Source organism: Aphanomyces astaci, assembly GCF_000520075.1.
Source record: "Aphanomyces astaci strain APO3 unplaced genomic scaffold supercont1.110, whole genome shotgun sequence".
Classification (NCBI taxonomy): Eukaryota; Oomycota; class Saprolegniomycetes; order Saprolegniales; family Verrucalvaceae; genus Aphanomyces; species Aphanomyces astaci.
In genome coordinates, this window is record NW_009798373.1 from 84,061 (window position 1) to 101,759 (window position 17,699).

General features: G+C 45.8%; 7 protein-coding genes and 1 non-coding gene across 12 annotated transcripts; 4 read left to right on the plus strand and 4 right to left on the minus strand.

The window, feature by feature from the left end:
* The first annotated feature begins 96 nt into the window (after positions 1-96).
* Positions 97-1,707, plus strand: H257_17561 (hypothetical protein). The gene is made up of 8 exons (XM_009846395.1): positions 97-134; positions 201-253; positions 323-446; positions 509-586; positions 642-755; positions 813-962; positions 1,221-1,284; positions 1,390-1,707. Exons 1-8 carry the CDS (start codon positions 123-125, stop codon positions 1,443-1,445), a joined length of 651 nt encoding a protein of 216 aa, XP_009844697.1. The 5' UTR covers positions 97-122; the 3' UTR covers positions 1,446-1,707.
* Positions 1,268-5,988, minus strand: H257_17562 (hypothetical protein). Its single transcript, XM_009846396.1, has 14 exons — positions 5,869-5,988; positions 5,706-5,818; positions 5,625-5,655; positions 5,385-5,556; positions 4,987-5,318; positions 4,767-4,907; positions 4,572-4,688; positions 3,957-4,138; positions 3,829-3,901; positions 3,274-3,511; positions 2,877-2,995; positions 2,298-2,570; positions 1,979-2,014; positions 1,268-1,673 (listed from the first exon to the last, which is right to left on the minus strand). The coding sequence occupies exons 1-14, from the start codon at positions 5,983-5,985 to the stop codon at positions 1,479-1,481; spliced, it is 2,139 nt and encodes a 712-aa protein (XP_009844698.1). The 5' UTR covers positions 5,986-5,988; the 3' UTR covers positions 1,268-1,478.
* Positions 5,989-6,596: 608 nt separating this feature from the next.
* Positions 6,597-7,114, plus strand: H257_17563 (hypothetical protein). The gene has a single exon (XM_009846397.1). It carries the CDS (start codon positions 6,650-6,652, stop codon positions 7,040-7,042), a length of 393 nt encoding a protein of 130 aa, XP_009844699.1. The 5' UTR covers positions 6,597-6,649; the 3' UTR covers positions 7,043-7,114.
* Positions 7,115-8,180: 1,066 nt separating this feature from the next.
* H257_17564 lies at positions 8,181-11,443 on the minus strand. 2 transcript variants are annotated; one of them, XM_009846398.1, is made up of 12 exons: positions 11,221-11,443; positions 11,093-11,177; positions 10,774-11,036; positions 10,641-10,723; positions 10,418-10,521; positions 10,156-10,295; positions 9,974-10,022; positions 9,397-9,678; positions 9,226-9,312; positions 9,022-9,135; positions 8,894-8,941; positions 8,181-8,606 (listed from the first exon to the last, which is right to left on the minus strand). In XM_009846398.1, the coding sequence occupies exons 1-12, from the start codon at positions 11,386-11,388 to the stop codon at positions 8,335-8,337; spliced, it is 1,695 nt and encodes a 564-aa protein (XP_009844700.1). In that variant the 5' UTR covers positions 11,389-11,443; the 3' UTR covers positions 8,181-8,334. The 2 variants fall into 2 exon arrangements, with proteins under 2 accessions (XP_009844700.1, XP_009844701.1); XM_009846399.1 differs by having other exon boundaries at positions 8,181-8,941.
* Positions 11,444-11,505: 62 nt separating this feature from the next.
* Positions 11,506-11,586, plus strand: H257_17565. Its single transcript has one exon. It is a non-coding gene; the product is annotated as a tRNA-Ser (tRNA).
* A 625-nt stretch (positions 11,587-12,211) lies between these two features.
* H257_17566 (hypothetical protein) lies at positions 12,212-13,125 on the minus strand. Its single transcript, XM_009846400.1, has 2 exons — positions 12,633-13,125; positions 12,212-12,580 (listed from the first exon to the last, which is right to left on the minus strand). The coding sequence occupies exons 1-2, from the start codon at positions 12,825-12,827 to the stop codon at positions 12,254-12,256; spliced, it is 522 nt and encodes a 173-aa protein (XP_009844702.1). The 5' UTR covers positions 12,828-13,125; the 3' UTR covers positions 12,212-12,253.
* An 851-nt stretch (positions 13,126-13,976) lies between these two features.
* On the plus strand, positions 13,977-15,784 carry H257_17567 (hypothetical protein). 4 transcript variants are annotated; one of them, XM_009846403.1, is made up of 6 exons: positions 13,977-14,246; positions 14,299-14,425; positions 14,474-14,576; positions 14,644-14,774; positions 14,817-14,984; positions 15,459-15,784. In XM_009846403.1, the coding sequence occupies exons 1-6, from the start codon at positions 13,994-13,996 to the stop codon at positions 15,763-15,765; spliced, it is 1,089 nt and encodes a 362-aa protein (XP_009844705.1). In that variant the 5' UTR covers positions 13,977-13,993; the 3' UTR covers positions 15,766-15,784. The 4 variants fall into 4 exon arrangements, with proteins under 4 accessions (XP_009844705.1, XP_009844703.1, XP_009844704.1 ...); XM_009846401.1 differs by having other exon boundaries at positions 14,644-14,984; XM_009846402.1 differs by having other exon boundaries at positions 14,817-15,784.
* An 889-nt stretch (positions 15,785-16,673) lies between these two features.
* Positions 16,674-17,612, minus strand: H257_17568 (5-formyltetrahydrofolate cyclo-ligase). Its single transcript, XM_009846405.1, has 4 exons — positions 17,261-17,612; positions 17,065-17,218; positions 16,955-17,010; positions 16,674-16,907 (listed from the first exon to the last, which is right to left on the minus strand). Exons 1-4 carry the CDS (start codon positions 17,603-17,605, stop codon positions 16,797-16,799), a joined length of 666 nt encoding a protein of 221 aa, XP_009844707.1. The 5' UTR covers positions 17,606-17,612; the 3' UTR covers positions 16,674-16,796.
* Between the last annotated feature and the right edge of the window lie 87 nt (positions 17,613-17,699).

Consider the following 17,699-nt stretch of genomic DNA (forward strand, 5'->3'; position numbering starts at 1 on the left):
CAAACAATGAAACGCTCGGTCGTCGAATCCACCAATCAAATCGCACCTTGACTGATAACGCGATTTGATTGGTCTATTGTGGTCATTGGTGTTGTGCTTGAAGTACTTCAGGCAAAGACATCATGGTATTGCCGGTAGGTGTAGCGCTTCGATGGAAGGGTGGTGGCGTCGCTGACAAGTTGGTGGGTAACCCAATGTAGAAGAACAACAACGAGTACAAGAAGAAAGAGTACTGGGACTCGCGGTTTGAAAGGTACAACGTTGACGTGTTCCATGTCCTCCATGTCGTCGTCGAGCACACACGTTAACGACCATGTTACAGCGAAGAATCATACGACTGGCTTGCCCGCTTCAAGGACGTAGCGTCGCTCATTGATCAATATGTGCAAAAGAACCATCGCATCCTCGTGGTTGGGTGTGGCAACTCGACGTTTAGCATTGATCTCGTACGCTCCAGCCCCTCATCATCGCATCCATCCATTCTAACCCCCTCTCTCTCTCTCTGCAGTACGAAGCTGGGTACACCAACATCATAAACCTCGACTTTTCAAGTGTCGTGATCGAACGAATGAGTGCCAAGTACTCGGTACCATGCCCGCTCCTCCACTTCCATGCTCTGACTACAAGTCGTCCCCCACTAGACTTCCCATCCTCTTATGACTTGGGTCGTGGGAGACATGCTCAAGCTGAACGAGTCGTTTCCACCGCACTCATTCGATGTCGTCATTGACAAGGCGGCGATGGATGCGCTCATGGTATGCATCGCACCTCCCATTTCCACGACGAGGATCATCATGCATATGTTCGTTCAGGTGGAAGGAGGCGACACTTGGTCCCCTGCCGACCACGTCTTGGCCAATGCGGACGCCATGTGCTCTGGCGTCCACAGCATTCTCACCCAATCAGGCACGTTTATCCAGATTTCGTTTGGCCAACCGCATTTTCGCAAACGCTTCTTGCTGGTAACAACATATTCTTATGTACTAATTCGAAGTGCTCTTCGTCTATCAAAAATAATATATATATATCGCAAACGCTTGTGGTTGCTGGCATCACCAAATCTTATCATGTATTCTTCTAACCAATATATATATATATATATATATTCGCAAAACGCTTGGTGCTGGTATACTTATTATTCTACCAAAATGATATATATATATATATATATATATATATTCATATATTATAAGCGTAATCATGCGGTTTGGTGATGATAGGGACACCCTCCAAATGGCCCTGTGAGCACCGTGTATCACTGGTCGTGCAGCCATCACAACATTGGTACAGTACAGAACGTTATACTAAATTTTGCATCGTTCCCAATTTGCTCTCGACAGGGAAATATATATATATATTTACTGATGGGATTTTTGCTTGTGTTTATAGATATTGGGTTGGGCTACTACTTTTACGTGTTGCAAAAGGATCTGCAGCACTTGTAAGCCGAAAATGAACTGAACTTCCACCTTGGCTTGTTATTCGAACTCGCGCAGCATCTTCTCGAGCGAGTCCACGGCGCCATGCTGGTCGTGCAGGACAGATTGCGCATGTACTAGCTCTTGACGCAGCGTTTGCATGGCAAAGTACAGCGCCAAGAGGCCAAACATGTAGAACAGCACCAGCCCAAACTCGACTTGATGCTGCCAGTTCAACTTCGCCGATGTAGTCGTCTACACATATACCAATCATCTTAGCATGAAAACAAGCTCTCCTTCTGTACTACTTACTACTAGTAACGACCACATACAACCTAAAGTCAATTAAAGTACTCAACTCCTACGGAATAATAGCACAAAATGACACCTCTTTTCGAAGTTTAGATCGATCGACCAATCAAAACCCAGAACGCGAATCAACTGGCCAATCAAACAAGAACTCCCTTCAACATCGAATTCGTGCAAGACTGAAATTAGTGTGAACAAACAATCGATCACAAAAGTCGAAAACTTGGCTCAATTCCACACACCTCCCTCACCTTGGGTGCACTGCCACCTTTGCTTTCCATGGGCATCTACACATACATCCATGTGATGATAGTTATTCCTCGTATTGGGGGATTGTTGAAGTCACCAAACATCGAGCAAAGTAATTTCATTGGCTAAAATAATATAGCTTGCAACATGATTGGCTCAAACGATCAATCAGCAAACAGACGTCTTAAATGTAGGCATATCATATTTCGCAGGCCTGGCAATTCTTGGGCGGTTCATTCAACAAACCATCGCCGATGAGTTCAACACACAATAACAGTAATGTTATAAAAAATACTAGAAGTTGACAGACAGCATTCTTACAGCTGGAGATGGCGGCGGCGGCGGGCGCGTTTCCATCTCAATGAGGTCGCTCGTGTAAAACTCCAAGGACGTCGATGCTTTGAGGTTGGGAGGGTCGTGGATCGACGATTGAGACTCGACAAACAATCGCAAGTCGGACGTCGGACTGATAGCTTCGATGGCCCCAAATACATTGCGCAGCACTTGCAGCTGCGAAGACTCGGTCACGCTGCACGCCGTTCGCCACGACGTCGAGATCTTGGTTATCCCGGAAACCACCTGGGCTTGGGCGTTCTAATATCGAGAACAAAATCAAACAGATATTCGATATTGAAAGGGCACGAACTACTGTAGACGAACGGGTCCATGGATTATTCTCAGTAATAATCCATACTATTGTATCCAAAGTACAAGGCTATCTATTTGAATACTATTTTTTCCAAGAAACACACTATACCGTATTTGTCTCGACACGTGATTCAATTTGAACTACCATATATTGTCGATTTTTACATACAAACGTCAGTACAAAGAATCGATCGATAATAGATGTGGCCAATTAAAGTCCAAATTTTGGGTAAAAGGACAATATCAACGTACGATGAAATCACTGTGCACCGTGCCCACGAGCGTGTGGAACAGCACGTTGAAGTTTTCGGTCGCGTTCTTCGCAAACGTCATTTGCTTGACTGCCGTGGCCATGTCCGTTTCTTCATATTCTATTCCAAGGTATATAAATAAATATATATATATACACCTTCAATTTCAATATATATATATCTTCATACACATGTATACCTCACAGTCCACTACGATCATCTATACACATTTTCAGGTGATGCTATCCAATAGGTTTTGCATAAAACATTATACCATACATATGTATCGTATGTGAATAAATCAAAATCGAATGCCAACACACTTAAATAGAAACCCACCCCCCACTCTCAAATCAAGTACTGTACATGAACGCACCATTTTATTACTTTTTTCTCACCTTGATATACTCGTTTGAGCTTGACCAGGCGGATCTTGGCTGAATCTTTCCACCCCAGAGACACGAGACTCATCCCTTTGTCCTTGTCGGGGGACGTGGCTTCCTCGGCAGCCTCGCGCTCGACGGCGTCCATTTGGCTCTGCTTGGCCTCTAGCTCGCGCTTTGTGCGTTGAAAGCGCTGGGTCGCATCTCGTTCGTTGGTTTGCACTCCCTGGCGCTTCAAGTAGATGTCTTGGACCTAATATATAAATATATATATATTAATATTAGGGATATTGTACGAAAGATTTATATATGTATAAATAAATATGTCAAAACAAGTGCTATTCATAGTAGACATCGTAATGTTATGGACAGTGAACATAAGATATATCGATATATATAGATAGATAAGCAATACAATATACACATTAGTGTTATGGACAGTGTACGAAAGATATACATATATAGATATATATATTTATGTTATGGAAAGTGTACGAAAGATATAAATGTTTCCAAAGAACATACACAAATCCCATGTGGTGATGCTTGATATATATATATATATTGTACCATCATCGCAATCTGCTTTTTGGCATGGCCTTGTGCCGCCTTCAAGTCTTTCCACACTGATGTAATGGACCCCCTAGAAATCGATTTTTCATATATATTAATAATATATCATTGACAATACTTATTACCCCACGGCAGCTGCGTACTCTTCGTGAATGTGAGCAAATATCTGAACGCTGGAGCTGATGTTTTCCCATGCTTGGGCCAGCAGCTGTCCGTCGAGCTCAGCCAACGCCCACGACTGGCTGGACGTGATGTGCTGCAGCCGCTTGGCGTGGGCTTCAAATGTACTTTTCATCAATGCAAATACCTACAAATCGTTCATCTTTACTAGTAGTATAAACAACCACCTAGTACTACTAAACACCAACAATGTATGATCTTATCACCACACTGGCATTTCCAATAGCTGTCTCTACAGTACATATACAACCAGATAGTATCTCAAATACAGTAATAATACATACAAAGTGGACCATTCATCGAATAACTTTTCTACGCCCAACTAGGAAATCACGACTAAACAATATAATCCTGACAACGGATTTAATATGAATCATCCAACGCTATCATCTCCAAATATAACATTTATGTATCATGCTATAAATTTGTCATACATTTCAATGACAAAACAACCGAAATGGGGTTTAAATACTCGTTTATAAAATATCAAACATAAATCGAAAACGACCAATTATAATATGAAAAATAAAATGCAATTTCCACTAAACCAACTTACGTACGTCGCTCAGTTTGGCCAGCGTTTCCGCGTCGTTGGTCATTTGCTCGGTTATAAACGTCAGCACGTCGTCGGGGGCCTTGAAGTCGTCTGAAAAGTGCGCAATCGACTCCAGCGCCGCCTATTCATGTATATATATATATCATATTCTTTTTATATATATATCATATTGTTTTTAAAAAGCAAATAATATGATTACCTGGAAGATCGGATCCGACATATCAAACAGCACTTTGCGGCTGCTCGCGACACACGTCACCATGTCCTGGTACATGGACGCGACTCGGAACATCACTTGATTCTGCAGGTGTTCTTCGCGCTGAATTTCTATCGTTTCCAGCTACAATGAACGACAACAATATATATATATTAATATATCCGAAAAATAATTATACAAAAAAAATCAGCGCCTTTTGTACCTTTAGCAGCATGTCTGCGATCAAGTTTTGGTGCCGACTTCGATCGCTCCGACAGGTCATATCTGACTGAATGTACACCTCTTTGGCGGTCACACTCTCATCCAGCGTGGCTTTAATGCGCTGGTTCAGTCCATCGAGACCTTGGACATTCTTCTTTCCTTCCAGCAAGGCCAATGGGGGAAGTTGACTCGATGGGGTGGCTTTCTTAGCTTGAAGCTCCAAGTCGTTCAGTTTGTCCATGGCGGTATTGCGGGCGCGGATCGCAGCCTCCGCGGCTTTGCACGCCTTGATGTATCGTTCCCGGGTAGCTGTGACGTGGTTTTGCTTGTGGACTGCGAAAAAAAAATATATATATATTATTACTTGTGTGCCACACATATATACATAGTTATATGTACCCAACACTTCGTACGACGACCGCATTTCAAAAAACACTTGGCGGGTTTGGTTTCGGTAGTTGTGGACATGGTCTTGCAATGGAAGCACGACGTTGGACACCAACGAAGACGCAAATCGCCGCTTCATCGCGGCAGTCTCGGACGCATTCTGGAGCATCGCACTGTGCCAGTTCTACGGATGACGTGGCAGTCTGACGTGAGACCACGAGGATGGGAGCATCCTGCAGTGGTTGGTCGTACCTTGAGCCCACTCGCAACGTTGGCATTCTTGCTATGGACGATCCAATCATGCAAGGAAGGATAGTCAGGAAGGGCACGTACATGTACGAGATGGCCTGTAACGCTTCTTGGATCTTTTGGTATGTCTTAGCATGCTTGTCTTCGGCCGACGCGAGCTCCCGCAGGTTAGCAATGATCGTTTTACACGAGGCCGCCTGGAATGTAGTGTTGGATGAATGCATTTCGAAGGACATGCGCAGCTTACTCCGTCCACAGTCTTCTTCTCCACCAAGTCCAAGCGATAGCTCATGTTAACGAGCACGCTGGCTGCTGGGGCTGGCTTGCCACTTCGATCGATCTCGTGGTGCATGGCGGCGGTCATAAGATATTGCAAACCTGGGCAACCGTTATCGAAAACCGTTTCATGGTTTGTGAAAACTACTGTCGAAATGAATCTCCGATATGCAATACCAGAGGTTTCCAATTCCTACCACGACGACCAACGCTATACGACGAGATTGTGAAGCATCTGACGCATGCTATCGACATCACCACAACGTCCCACCTCTGTGAATGTGCAATCAACACAGCCCCAAGCGCACTCTTACCTGCGCATCTCCTAAACTACTTTTACTTAATTTATAGTTAGTATTAACGTCATCTCAACCATATCTGTATATCTATCTCCCCACATAAACCAAGGTCGTGTCCATCCAGCTTATAATACTGTAAGAATGCCAGTCCAGTTTATATATATTATTAATAGTATACGTATAGTTAATTACCAGTACTACCCGTTCGTAGCGTTCACGAAATAAGCTCCCAGTTTGGAAATCTTATACTAAGTTACTGTATTAATAGCATGGTTTACAAAACGTCTGCAAAAGGACATGTCATCCGTCCTACCGTCGTGGTTGCCCATGGGCCAGCATACAAAATCCAAGTGCCAGGCGCCGCGTCATGGATTCCAGCGTTCTGATTGGTTGTTCCTTTCTCCATCCCACCACATTGTTGGCTGTCGGTCCCACCGTCATCGACGATCATGCATGCCAGTCGAGTTCTGTTGTGACCACCACCAGCAGAAGCAGTGGCATATGACTCATTCGTCATTGTTGTCGCCCAACGCTCTTCCACTGCATCCTCCTCTTGCCACGACGCCGCCACAAGCGGAGAAGCGCAAGACCATGGATGTTGATCACCACCACCCCCAACACTTGGACCTGTCCCACGGCATCACGGCCAAACGAGTCAAGATCGACAACGACCTACCTCTTCTTCCTGCACCAGCGGCACAATCGTCTACCAAGCCGTCGGGGCTGTGGGTGCAGCAATCCCATGCCGTCGTTGCCAAGCCCAAACCCGCGACCTTGCGCAAGTCTGCGTCCGTCAACGACCTCTGGGTCAAGCAGACTATTGCGTTTGTGTCGAGAGATGTCTAAGATATAATAGCTCCATATATACTACGTACAATCAATATTCAAACCACACACTGAGCTACACTTGATCATCCCATCATCCAGCACACCACGTTGTTCGCCCAACCTCCACCTCGACATGCGATCAAAAAAGCATGGAATAATCTCGCAATCATTTTGAACATCGGTGCAATTCCCCCAGTGTGCTTTTACTATTTTAAAATAATATATATATTTTACATATTTTGTTGATTCATTATCAACTAAGTTACTTCATATATAATGAACCAACCAACCAGAGTCGAATGACTTGTAGCACTGGTGTCAATAATCCTTGTCCACTACAAACTACTACACCGTTTTTCTATTGACTTGGGACTTTTTTCAACGTTGTTGGCTTGGCGCTCATTCGAAAGAGCGATGTGTCCATTCATTTGGCCTTGTGGCCAATAGAATTGACACTTAGTGCCGCAACACCCTTTGAAATGTACCATGATACCAATGGAAAAGGCTCCATTACCCAACAATGTGCCAAGTAGCATATCAAATCTGCCGTGCTTGAAGTGGAGTTGGATCGAATATTCTAGAAGGTTGCAAGGTTGCAGTTGGGCGATCTTCGCGCCCATTTTTTTCACTTTTCAAAATCGCATTCCGTGCAACAATGGAGAACGCTGCACCACAGACACCAGTACGACGTCGTCGCTCACGATACACTAGCCATGTTCATAGCCACGCAAGAAATACAAGTGAATCCCCTCGTCTGGAGTACTTCTACGGTCGTGCGGACCGAATGGAAGACATGGACGTCGACATGTAGCTGTTTGCTGCAAGTTTCGATGATTTTATCTGCTTTTTTCATGCCGTCGCGTATTTGATCCAACTCAACTTCAAGCACGGCAGATTCGAAATGCTACTTGGCACATTGTTGGGTAGTGGAGACTTTTCCATTGGTAGTATGGTACATTTCAAAGGATGTTGCGGCACTAAGTGTCAATTCTATTGGCCACAAGGCCAAATGAATGGACACATCGCCCTTTCGAATGAGCGCCAAGCCAACAACGTTGAAAAAAGTCCCAAGTCAATAGAAAAAAGGTGTAGTAATTACTATGTATGTTGTCTTGAAGGCACAGTCTTCAACTCCCAATGTGAGCCCAACGAATAACACCATTATCCCAGGCAAGCATTTATACTATACAAGCACTACTACTTAACACTAAGACGGGGTCGAGTGTTACTCTTGTTCACAGGAGGCATGCATTATCTACAACAGACTGGTGACCTTGGATACAAATCAAGCGGCGGCCTGCCATTCTCGTCTACTTTTCGGCAAACGTGTCTTCGTCGACGCTGTCCAGACTCGACAAGGGCGGCTGCACCACATTGCGAATGAACTGCTGCACTTTCAAATGGTTCTTAACGCCAGGGGTCCCGTCTTCAAGACCGGAGCTCACGTCCACCCCCAACGGCGTCGCCACTTGGATCGCGCGCGCCACATTCAGCGGCGTCAGACCTCCCGCCATCAAGCACGGAATCCCTGCCTGGTCAAAGCTCGCAGCGATACTCCAGTCAAATACGGCGCCCGTGCCACCTGATTATAAACCACACGGGGAATAGTTATATCGATATTAATAAAAGAATTGTTATATCGATATACTTCATAGAATAATATTAGTGATGAAAACGTGTGTATGCAAAAAAATTACATTCTCTTTTTTATATACAAAGAAATTTTAATAAAAAAATCATTCTACTTGGAAAAAATAAATCCTTGGGGCATGTTTATATATATCTGCAAATTAATCTCATCGATCGAAAGGAGGTATGTATTGTACTTATATTTATATACTTCATAGTATATGTATGATGCATTTATACCCATTTGGCCTTTGATTGCGGTATCCAACAAGATCGCGACCGCGTAGCCTATTTATATATATATATATATATATATTGGACTTTGTATTTTATAGATATCGGAAATATATATATATATATATTTGTACCAGCCTGGACGTTCTCCTTGATAGCTTCGACGTTGACACTCCCACCAGTGTGAAAGCCTGGCAAATGCACCACGCGAATCGCCGGTACAATCAGTTGTCGACACACTTCAAAGCCTATACATATATATTATTAGTATATATATTCCTAGTGGCGGAAATATATATATATATTCTCGCGTAGAAACCATCAAATAACATTCATACCTTCGTCGCCGTGCAATTGAATCAAATCCAACCCCACCTTTTCGGCCACGTCGTTCATGTACTCGACGGATTGGTTTTGAAACACCCCTATAGTGTTGGCAAATACATATCAAATATATATATATATAATATATATAGATAGATCAATACTATATACAGATAGACACATACCAACCACGAGCGGGGTGCGGGCACTCGCGGCCGACAGTTTCTTGGCATGTGACTGGAACCAACCCGTGATGGAATCCAGAGAAGACGACGGTGGCACTTCAAGTTCGTCCAATTCGATAGGCACTCGAGAAGACCGTTCGCCGAACTTTCTCACGACTTGGACGATGTCCACGGCGGTGTCCAGATGGACGTTCCGAGGGGAATTGGATACGAAAATGATGCCAATCAAGTTGGCGCCGTGCTTGGCAGCTACCAACGCAGTCGCGGCGTCGGTGATACCACCTACAACCGGTACCGCAAATAGTGTTATAGACCAACTGCCAAATAGTGTGTAATAGACCAACTGCAGAGGTTGGTTTTGATTTAAAAATGAGAATATCAGATTTCCACAGACTCAAATACGAGTTATATATACTCAAACACGAGTTATATATACTCAAACACGAGTTATATATACTCAAACACGAGTTATATATACTCAAATACGAGTTATATATACTCAAATACGAGTTATATATATTTTTGTTGTTGTTGTCTTGACGATAAACTCGTGGAAGGAAATAATGGTGTGTTTTACATGTTTTCACAAGGGTTTTGTGGTGGTACGTCGTCACGCCCTTGAGTTCCTACTCGGGCAATCCACAACACAATCAGGTCATCTATATATATATATACATATATATGGCAGATATTATATATTTCCGTCCATCGCGAAACTAGGATGTATATATATATATAGGTATTTATAAATACTCGTACTTGAATCATATCCTTGACGTTGTGGCACCGCATGAGCATTTCACCGACCAACACTCCGTGCGCGCCGCACTCTTCGAATTTAAGCGCATCGGCCCGTGTAAATACCCCACTAAGTGCCAGTAAAAGAACGCTCTCCGGGCCTACAACCACAAAGCAATACGTGAGATGTATCAACAGTATCTGTGAATTTAGCTAAAAATAATACTGGACAATTGACACGAAATGTACACATAAAAACATACTAGAGTAGCTGTGAACGTACCTTCCAGAGGAATTCCTCGGCGTCGAATCGCATGCGCAATGTCCACGGTCGTGTTCAAATCCAACTTGAACGTGCGCAAATTGCGGTTGTTGACGCCAATGAGTCTAATCCGATCCAAACATTAGCCAATTCCTCGCTTTTTTGGCAAAAATTTACGAAAAACACCACTTATTTCTCGATTTTGCCAAAAGAAATGCCATTTTTCCCCAATAACTCTACGTACTTGGCACCGGCCTCAATGGCTACATCAAGCTCGTGTTCGTTGTTCACTTCCACGAGCGGCTCCATGCCCAGCTCCCGGCTTGCCTAATCATTCAAATGTATTAACATGATGTGAAAGGAAGGTGTCTATCTACCGCCAACAGCGCCGTCAATTCCGGCAGAGTCAATATGGCTACAATCAGCAGCAGACTGTCCGCGCCGTACGCTCGGGCTTCGAGCACTTGGTACGTGTCGAAGATGAAGTCCTTTCGAAGGACGGCTGGCCGACGGGCGCGGCCCAACGTCTCCACCTTGAGCGCCACGTCCAGCATGTCGTCCAAGGACCCCTTGAACCGCGCGGGTTCCGTCAAGACGGAGATTACGCTCGCCCCGCCTTGCGCATACAGCATGGCTTGTTCTAGGGAGAATCATGGAGGAGGGTGAGTCGCATTTAGGAAGTGTTGAGGGAAGTACCCGCAGCGTCGGCATCGACCGCAATGTCCCCTTTGCTAGGACTAGCTCGCTTGAACTCGGCTGCCACAGCGATCTTTGGCGCGCTCTACATACCAATGAATCAGCACACATCAACATGCGAGACGGACCTGTCGAATTTTCTCGACGATGGACACCGCTGGCCCATGCTTGCCTTCGTACACCGCGATCTTGTCGCGCAGGTCCTGAGCGCTGGTCGTCTTCTTCGCGTCTTCTACATGCACCTTCCGCGCCTCCACAATCCCAAGCAGCAAATCCGGTGCTCCTCCTCCGCTCATGCTGATGTTTCGTTGACAGTGTCAATCTGTCTATACCCGACCCACGTCAATTTACTTATTCTCTTTGTTCGATAAAATGTTGTATTTAATGATAACTTTAGTCGTAAAATATGCAAAGTCAGCTTGGCCGAGTGGTTAAGGCGTTAGCCTGCTAAGTTAATGGGGCAACCCGCGTGAGTTCGAATCTCACAGCTGACGATTCTTTTTTCACTTGGTTTCAGTATACCCTCATTATTCTTTCAACAGAACTCTAACAACGTCAACGAAACAACCCATGATGGTGCTTGATGAAGAAGGCCTAAGTGGAAGTAAGTAAATGCAAAGGAAGTACCAGGAGTACTACAGTATCTATGTATACTAAGCTTACGTAGTATTAATACTATTAATAGTATGTACTCCGAGTACTATTAATACATAGGATTGTCCTTTGTGACTGACTTTTGTATTTCGAATTTATTAATAAGTACTTCAGTATGTAAAATCGTCTGATGTCACACTAATTACAGTCACACACTGTTTGTTCGATGTTGAATTGGTTGAAGAGTGGATTTGATTGGCTACTTGATTCGTGTTGTGGGTTTTGATTGGTCAATCGATTGCCTGCCGCCGCCGATTCGACCCACTCGAATCAACTTGACAATATTTACAGCTTATGAATAGAACGAAGTACTGTATGAATGCTCTTTGCCAGTTCTAGTCATATGATTTGGTCGACCACATGCTGGGAACTCCATGGAAACAATCATGCTTCTAGTACCAGTACATGTAGTAGAAGAGTGCCTGGAGAAGTTGAAGAAGGAAAGCCGATCTGAACAGCACGACGGGATGGACAGCATATGCATTAAGCTTATCGTCGGCATGGGGTTTACATGATGGTGCACTTGCCTTTGTCCTTGCGGATGGGTTGGTACTTCTCGAGGTACTTGAGCTGGCGCAAGTTGATGGCCCCGCGACGGCTTTGACGAATATGTTCCACGGCGTTGATCACGTCCAGTCCGTTCTCGATCAGAGCGATGGCCACCAGCACAGGGGCGCGCCCAAGGCCGGCGACGCAGTGGACGGCGATCGTCTTGTCATGCGTGTTGTTGCCTGCGTTTTGCTTCGCGTTGTCCTTGAAGGTCGCTTCGACCAAGTCGAGCCACTGATTGATGATCTCGGTACTGGGAGGTTCGCCATCGGGGAATTCCATTTCCTAAAGTCGGAGCATGACATGAGGTGATTGATGGGTGGAGGCGGTGACGTACATGGAGTTTGAACCCGGCAGTCTCCACCGTGGAGCGAGAATACGTGGGTTCGCATGCACGCACAATGTCCGTGACTTGGTACTTTTTGAACTCTTTGATGTACAGCGGGAGGTTGGTGTCGTTAGGGGCGTCCAAGATGAGGAACGACAGGTGTTCATGTTGCACGTGCGACGGCTTGTTGGTAGGAGCAATCATCTTCGCGGAATAGTAGGTGTAGTCGTCGTCTGTCTGCTGTAAAGTGTCAGAGGGCTATCCCATAAGCGGGGTTGGGTCGAATTTCGGCGTTGTCGGGTGTGTTCAATAGCGCGGAATTCGAGTGGCCAAACCGAGTTTAGCTACGTCTGTCTTGCGGGAGATGGGTTTCTTCAGTCTTGTAGGGAGCGTGTACGCTCGCTTGGACGGGGAGGCTGTGGAGACGACGAAAGCGGGCAGACTTAGCAACGGGAGAAGCTAAGCGGCGGCGGCGGTGTTCTCGGGCGAGCAAATTCTCTTGTGTGTGATCCAGCCAGTAACATTCGCAGGTTAATAATAACCCCCAACGCCATTCAAATCGATGTTTTGGGGGTCGAAATATTAAAAGATACAGGTTTTCCGGCATGTCTATACATTTGTCCAGTGACACGTGATAAGATTTCTCACGGTGGATGGGTATTTTTTTGCGCCCATTTTTTAAAAAAGTATTCCCGTGAACGAAGCACATCCCGTTAGCACACGCGCCCTGTCATTCGACAACACTATTTCTTGAACATGCTGAGAGAAAGTCGGTGGAACCTCGCACGAGGAAGGCATGCTAATGGAGATCCTACATACAGTAGTCCGTTGGCAGGCCACGCATGGGCTGCTTGTGTGTCTCAGTGAGAACGTGTCCATTCTTCGAAGGATGCAGCATATAGTCCATATAGTATACCGGTATCCACTTAGAGTACATGTAGGAAGGATTGTGTGGTGTGGTGTTGGTCTTGGCCGCTTTAGCTTTCTCAACATGTCCAACAGTCGGCATTATTGCTTTGTTGATGCACCACCTCATGGCACCCAAGGGCAATAGGCTTTTGATGTTAATATCCTTGTTGTAACAAGCTGTTGACCAATAAGTCGGACATCGAGGTACGCGCTATCGAAGCAAGCGAGGCTGCTCGCAAGGATAGACATGGCTACAGCCCATACATACCTCGCGGCGACACAGTTTGGACACTTGCTCCACTGTAGTGTACTTAATTCTATTGAGACATGCAGCGAATGTGGCGAAACCACATGCAGCGAATGTGGTTTCGCCAATAATTTGGCGTTGGGACCAGCATTCAGGAATATATTAATTTATACAGGATGTCCAAATCAACGAATTGGGCGAGATCCAACCTGACATGTTTGGGACGGTGCTGACGCACGAAGTGAAGCGCATTGCGCGCAGTGTGGATGCCGTGTACGGAGATAGCGACCAGCAGCGCTACGTCCTTGGCAGCTGCACGCCAAGCTCGAAGAAGCTCAACCAGCTGCAACTGCTGGACGCGAACTTGTCTGTCCTGCAAACGTATGCGCACGCCAACCCAGTGCAACACCTTGCCATGTGCCCACTGCCCAAGATGGCCCACCACGTGCTCACCACGTTCGTATCAGGTACATATCTACGATCCGTTCACCATCTCACGTTAATGGATCGTCCGTGCAGAGCGCAACGAACCGTCCTTCGCCGTGTGGGACATGGACAACGTCGAGTCCCCTCCATCCACCTCCCCAGGCGCTGTGTCGCAATTGGGTTTGCTCGCACACGTGACGACCGAATCGGCCATCGTTCGGTAAATAAACGTGTGTCTACTTCGCCTTCCATACAATTTGCATTGTAGCGCAATTTGGAACCCCACCGAGGACGGCAATAGCGCGACCATAGCGTCGCTGAATGCGACGTCCATCTCCACGTGGACATTGGCAGACGGCGGCAGCGGCAAGGTACCAGCCAGTCAACTTTCTTCCTTTTCGACACCTCTGCAGATTTGGACGACCCAGCATGTTGTAGGAAGTGGCCAAACTCGGACTCGGCGAAGGCCACAACCAACTGAACGCCATTGCGTGGGACCCGCATCACCGGCAACAAGTATCGGCGACCGTCGACGAGTCCATCGTCACGTGGGACGTTCGCTCCGGCAAGTACGTCGCCTTCCATAGGTCCGTGCATGTAATCCTCGGTAGGATTGCGCACAAAGTCCATCAAGCGCACTTCCAATGCACAAGGGACATCGACTACAACCCGAACAAGCCATATTACATGGCCAGTGGCGGCGACGACGGCCTCGTCAAGTTCTGGGATATTCGCAAACCCAAGGCGGCGCTGCTCACGTTGCCGAGTCATAGCCACTGGTATATTTCTATCTATATATATATATATACATGCCCTGATATTTTAGATGATATAAATGTATATATATATATATATATATATGATGTGATACGCCTTGTACTTGCTACATATGTGTCCCCTTTGTGTATGTATTTGCATTCAGCAGGATCTATTCCGTCAATTCGTAGTTTTTACATTACTGGTCGAGGTATTCCCATTTACATACGTCGTATATATTGTATATATGTCTGTGAGTGAGTGATATTTTAGCGTTGTATTTGTATATTTACATAGTTACTGTTGATATTCAATATATGTATATATGTAATGGAGTATTATTCAGAGTATGCAAGCCCAAAGGTTGGATATATATATATATATATATATATATATATATATCCATTGGGCTTGGATATAGATATATGATATACGTTTATGTTGTTGGCATACATCAATGTGTATGATATCACCAAATACTATTTGATATTGAACAGGGTTTGGTGTGTCAAGTACAATCGGTTCCACGACCAGCTGGTGCTATCATCGAGCTCGGACAGCTCGGTCAACCTGTGGCGGGTCTCGAGCATCTCATCGGCGCCGCTTCTGGACGAGTCCACGGACGCCGGCGGCATCGACATCGGCGACGCCAAGATCAGCACCCACGACGGAGACCATGAGGACAGTGTGTACGCTGTCGCATGGGGATCCCAGGACTCATGGGTATATGTCTCGCTTTCGTACGACGGACGGGTCGTCCTCAACACGGTGCCGTCCACGGAGAAATACCGCATTTTGCTATAATATATAATATATATATATATATATATATATATAAATATATTGCACCGCCACAGTTGTCAACAGTAGGTAGTATCGGGATGTGATCAACGAGTATGTCCATGTCGTTGAGATGTGCTCAGCGTTAAGTGACATGATATTGTCAAGTCGATTCGACACTGGGGGAATCGAAAGGGAATGGACTAAAGAACCGCCTGAGCCAATCAAATCACGTTTTGGTAAATTCTGCCAATCCAAACGTTTGATTCGACCTAGTTCCCCCATATATTCTACATATTGTGCATTTTACCCAAATTTGGACTTGTGAGTCATATAGCATTCGAATCCAATTGATCCAATTCACTGTTAAGCTGGTACAAACTATACTACTGTACGTAGTTAACGTTATATAATGTGGATGCACACATCACGTATAAACTACCAACTTTTCTTGCTGCTAGTTATAATTAGTACTTCGAAGTGCTATGTAGTAAGTACATCGTACAGTAGTAGGGCTCTGGAGTACGAGGCGCGCGCCGAACGTTTAGATGGTGGTTCATGCTCTTATCATCTTATGCAATGCATTATGAACATCATCTTGCGTATTGCATGTACCTGCATCAATTGTTCTGGTAAGGGGGGGGGGTCATGAATGCACTTCGGTTGGCCATGATAGTAGTACCATGTACCCCTTGTGTTTGGGGCTTTGGTCGAGTGTAATGGAGCACGGGGGGGGTCGTGTCCAAGTGTCTTAGTGTATTCATCTCAACAAATCACGGATTATATATTTTGAAGTATATCTTTTGCAGTTAATAGTCGCACCCACTACAAATATCAACACGAACTCGTTCCTGTAGTACTGTACCTACCTGCATTTGACAAGGGTGATGGCGCGTCCTATGTACCATTGTTACTGCACCAGTATGTACACCCTACAGTAGTGATGCCCCCTGTCAGTTGCATGTTGAAAGCATGCAAAACAAATATGCCGATGATTTATTTATCCTATGAAGCCTAGCAAAAAATAAAAGTGGAAAGGATGACGACGCCGTTCGTCAAGGTGTGAAGCGGGAGAGGACGCCACGAGGAGTGACCAGTCCGTCCAGCGCCTTGTCGTGCGCGGACGTCGGCACTTGATCGATGACTTGCTCGGGTAATGCAATGCCCTGCCATCGATGAGACAAGAGAAGGTCGGGTGATGTGTCGTACGTACGAGTGTGGGAGGCAGCGCTCCACGACACTTGGACGCGTATCGTTCAAAGAAGCAGTCTAGACACGTTGTTCTTCTTCCTGAGCGACGACACGACATAGATCGCAACGCACCGTAGTATCCCTTGCCATGGCCCAACCGATTGCAGTGGGCATCAAAGGCCACCCCAGGAACAAGGATCAAGTCGAGGTCGGTCACGTCGAGCGCATTCTCCCGAGGAAGGCCGTTAGGGTGGTCGAGCAATGGCTCGGGGATGTTCCATTTGCTCTAGGTTGAGTTAGTAGACGAAGAACGAGTGTGTCGCGGTACCTTGGGAAACGTGTCGATGTCGCGTTGAGAGGTGACGTGCAGCATGACCATGTCTTCCGACCGGGGACCGGTTACCTTTGGAACGTACAGCTTCTTCCCCTGGGCAAAGATCTCGTGGATGATGGCGGCAGTGGACGCTTCGTTCGGCATGGGCAAATACGCGCACACGGATTTGGCCTGGACAAACGCTGGATGCTGCACCAGATGTGACGTAAGCTGCGCGCTCGCAGAGGCGACCTCGTCGGCGGAGTACTGTCGTAGCTTGAGGTCAATGTCCTTGCGAATCACCTGCTTTAGAGCCTTCACTCCGTCCATCGTCGCAGTCGCTCTTGTGTGGGCTGTCATCGATTGTGAGAATATGAATGTCATCCCTCCCTTCCGGATAATCATCGAACTTACGTAGAAGTTACTAATCCGAGATGTAGTACTACTAGTAGTA

Excerpts from the sequence above, each read along its gene's own strand:
- H257_17564 (XM_009846398.1), bottom strand. The coding sequence starts at position 11,388 with ATGAGCGGAGGAGGAGCACCGGATTTGCTGCTTGGGATTGTGGAGGCG. Across the intron at positions 10,023-10,155 it reads ACGTCAAGGATATGATTCAA|GAACTCAAGGGCGTGACGAC; the intron begins GTACGAGTATTT and ends TTGCCCGAGTAG. Across the intron at positions 8,607-8,893 it reads CGCAATCAAAGGCCAAATGG|GTGGCACGGGCGCCGTATTT; the intron begins GTATAAATGCAT and ends GTTTATAATCAG.
- H257_17566 (XM_009846400.1), bottom strand. The coding sequence starts at position 12,827 with ATGATTGCTCCTACCAACAAGCCGTCGCACGTGCAACATGAACACCTG. Across the intron at positions 12,581-12,632 it reads CTGCCGGGTTCAAACTCCAT|GAAATGGAATTCCCCGATGG; the intron begins GTACGTCACCGC and ends CTCCGACTTTAG.
- H257_17567 (XM_009846401.1), top strand. The coding sequence starts at position 13,994 with ATGTTTGGGACGGTGCTGACGCACGAAGTGAAGCGCATTGCGCGCAGT. Across the intron at positions 14,247-14,298 it reads GCTCACCACGTTCGTATCAG|AGCGCAACGAACCGTCCTTC; the intron begins GTACATATCTAC and ends TCGTCCGTGCAG. Across the intron at positions 14,985-15,458 it reads TTGCCGAGTCATAGCCACTG|GGTTTGGTGTGTCAAGTACA; the intron begins GTATATTTCTAT and ends GATATTGAACAG.
- H257_17562 (XM_009846396.1), bottom strand. The coding sequence starts at position 5,985 with ATGACCGCCGCCATGCACCACGAGATCGATCGAAGTGGCAAGCCAGCC. Across the intron at positions 5,819-5,868 it reads AGAAGAAGACTGTGGACGGA|GCGGCCTCGTGTAAAACGAT; the intron begins GTAAGCTGCGCA and ends ACTACATTCCAG. Across the intron at positions 4,908-4,986 it reads TCGCAGACATGCTGCTAAAG|CTGGAAACGATAGAAATTCA; the intron begins GTACAAAAGGCG and ends CGTTCATTGTAG.
- H257_17561 (XM_009846395.1), top strand. Across the intron at positions 963-1,220 it reads TTCGCAAACGCTTCTTGCTG|GGACACCCTCCAAATGGCCC; the intron begins GTAACAACATAT and ends TGGTGATGATAG. Across the intron at positions 1,285-1,389 it reads GTGCAGCCATCACAACATTG|ATATTGGGTTGGGCTACTAC; the intron begins GTACAGTACAGA and ends TTGTGTTTATAG.
- H257_17563 (XM_009846397.1), top strand. The coding sequence starts at position 6,650 with ATGCCAGTCGAGTTCTGTTGTGACCACCACCAGCAGAAGCAGTGGCAT.
- H257_17568 (XM_009846405.1), bottom strand. The coding sequence starts at position 17,605 with ATGACAGCCCACACAAGAGCGACTGCGACGATGGACGGAGTGAAGGCT. Across the intron at positions 17,219-17,260 it reads ACATCGACACGTTTCCCAAG|AGCAAATGGAACATCCCCGA; the intron begins GTACCGCGACAC and ends AACTCAACCTAG. Across the intron at positions 17,011-17,064 it reads CCATGGCAAGGGATACTACG|ACTGCTTCTTTGAACGATAC; the intron begins GTGCGTTGCGAT and ends CAACGTGTCTAG.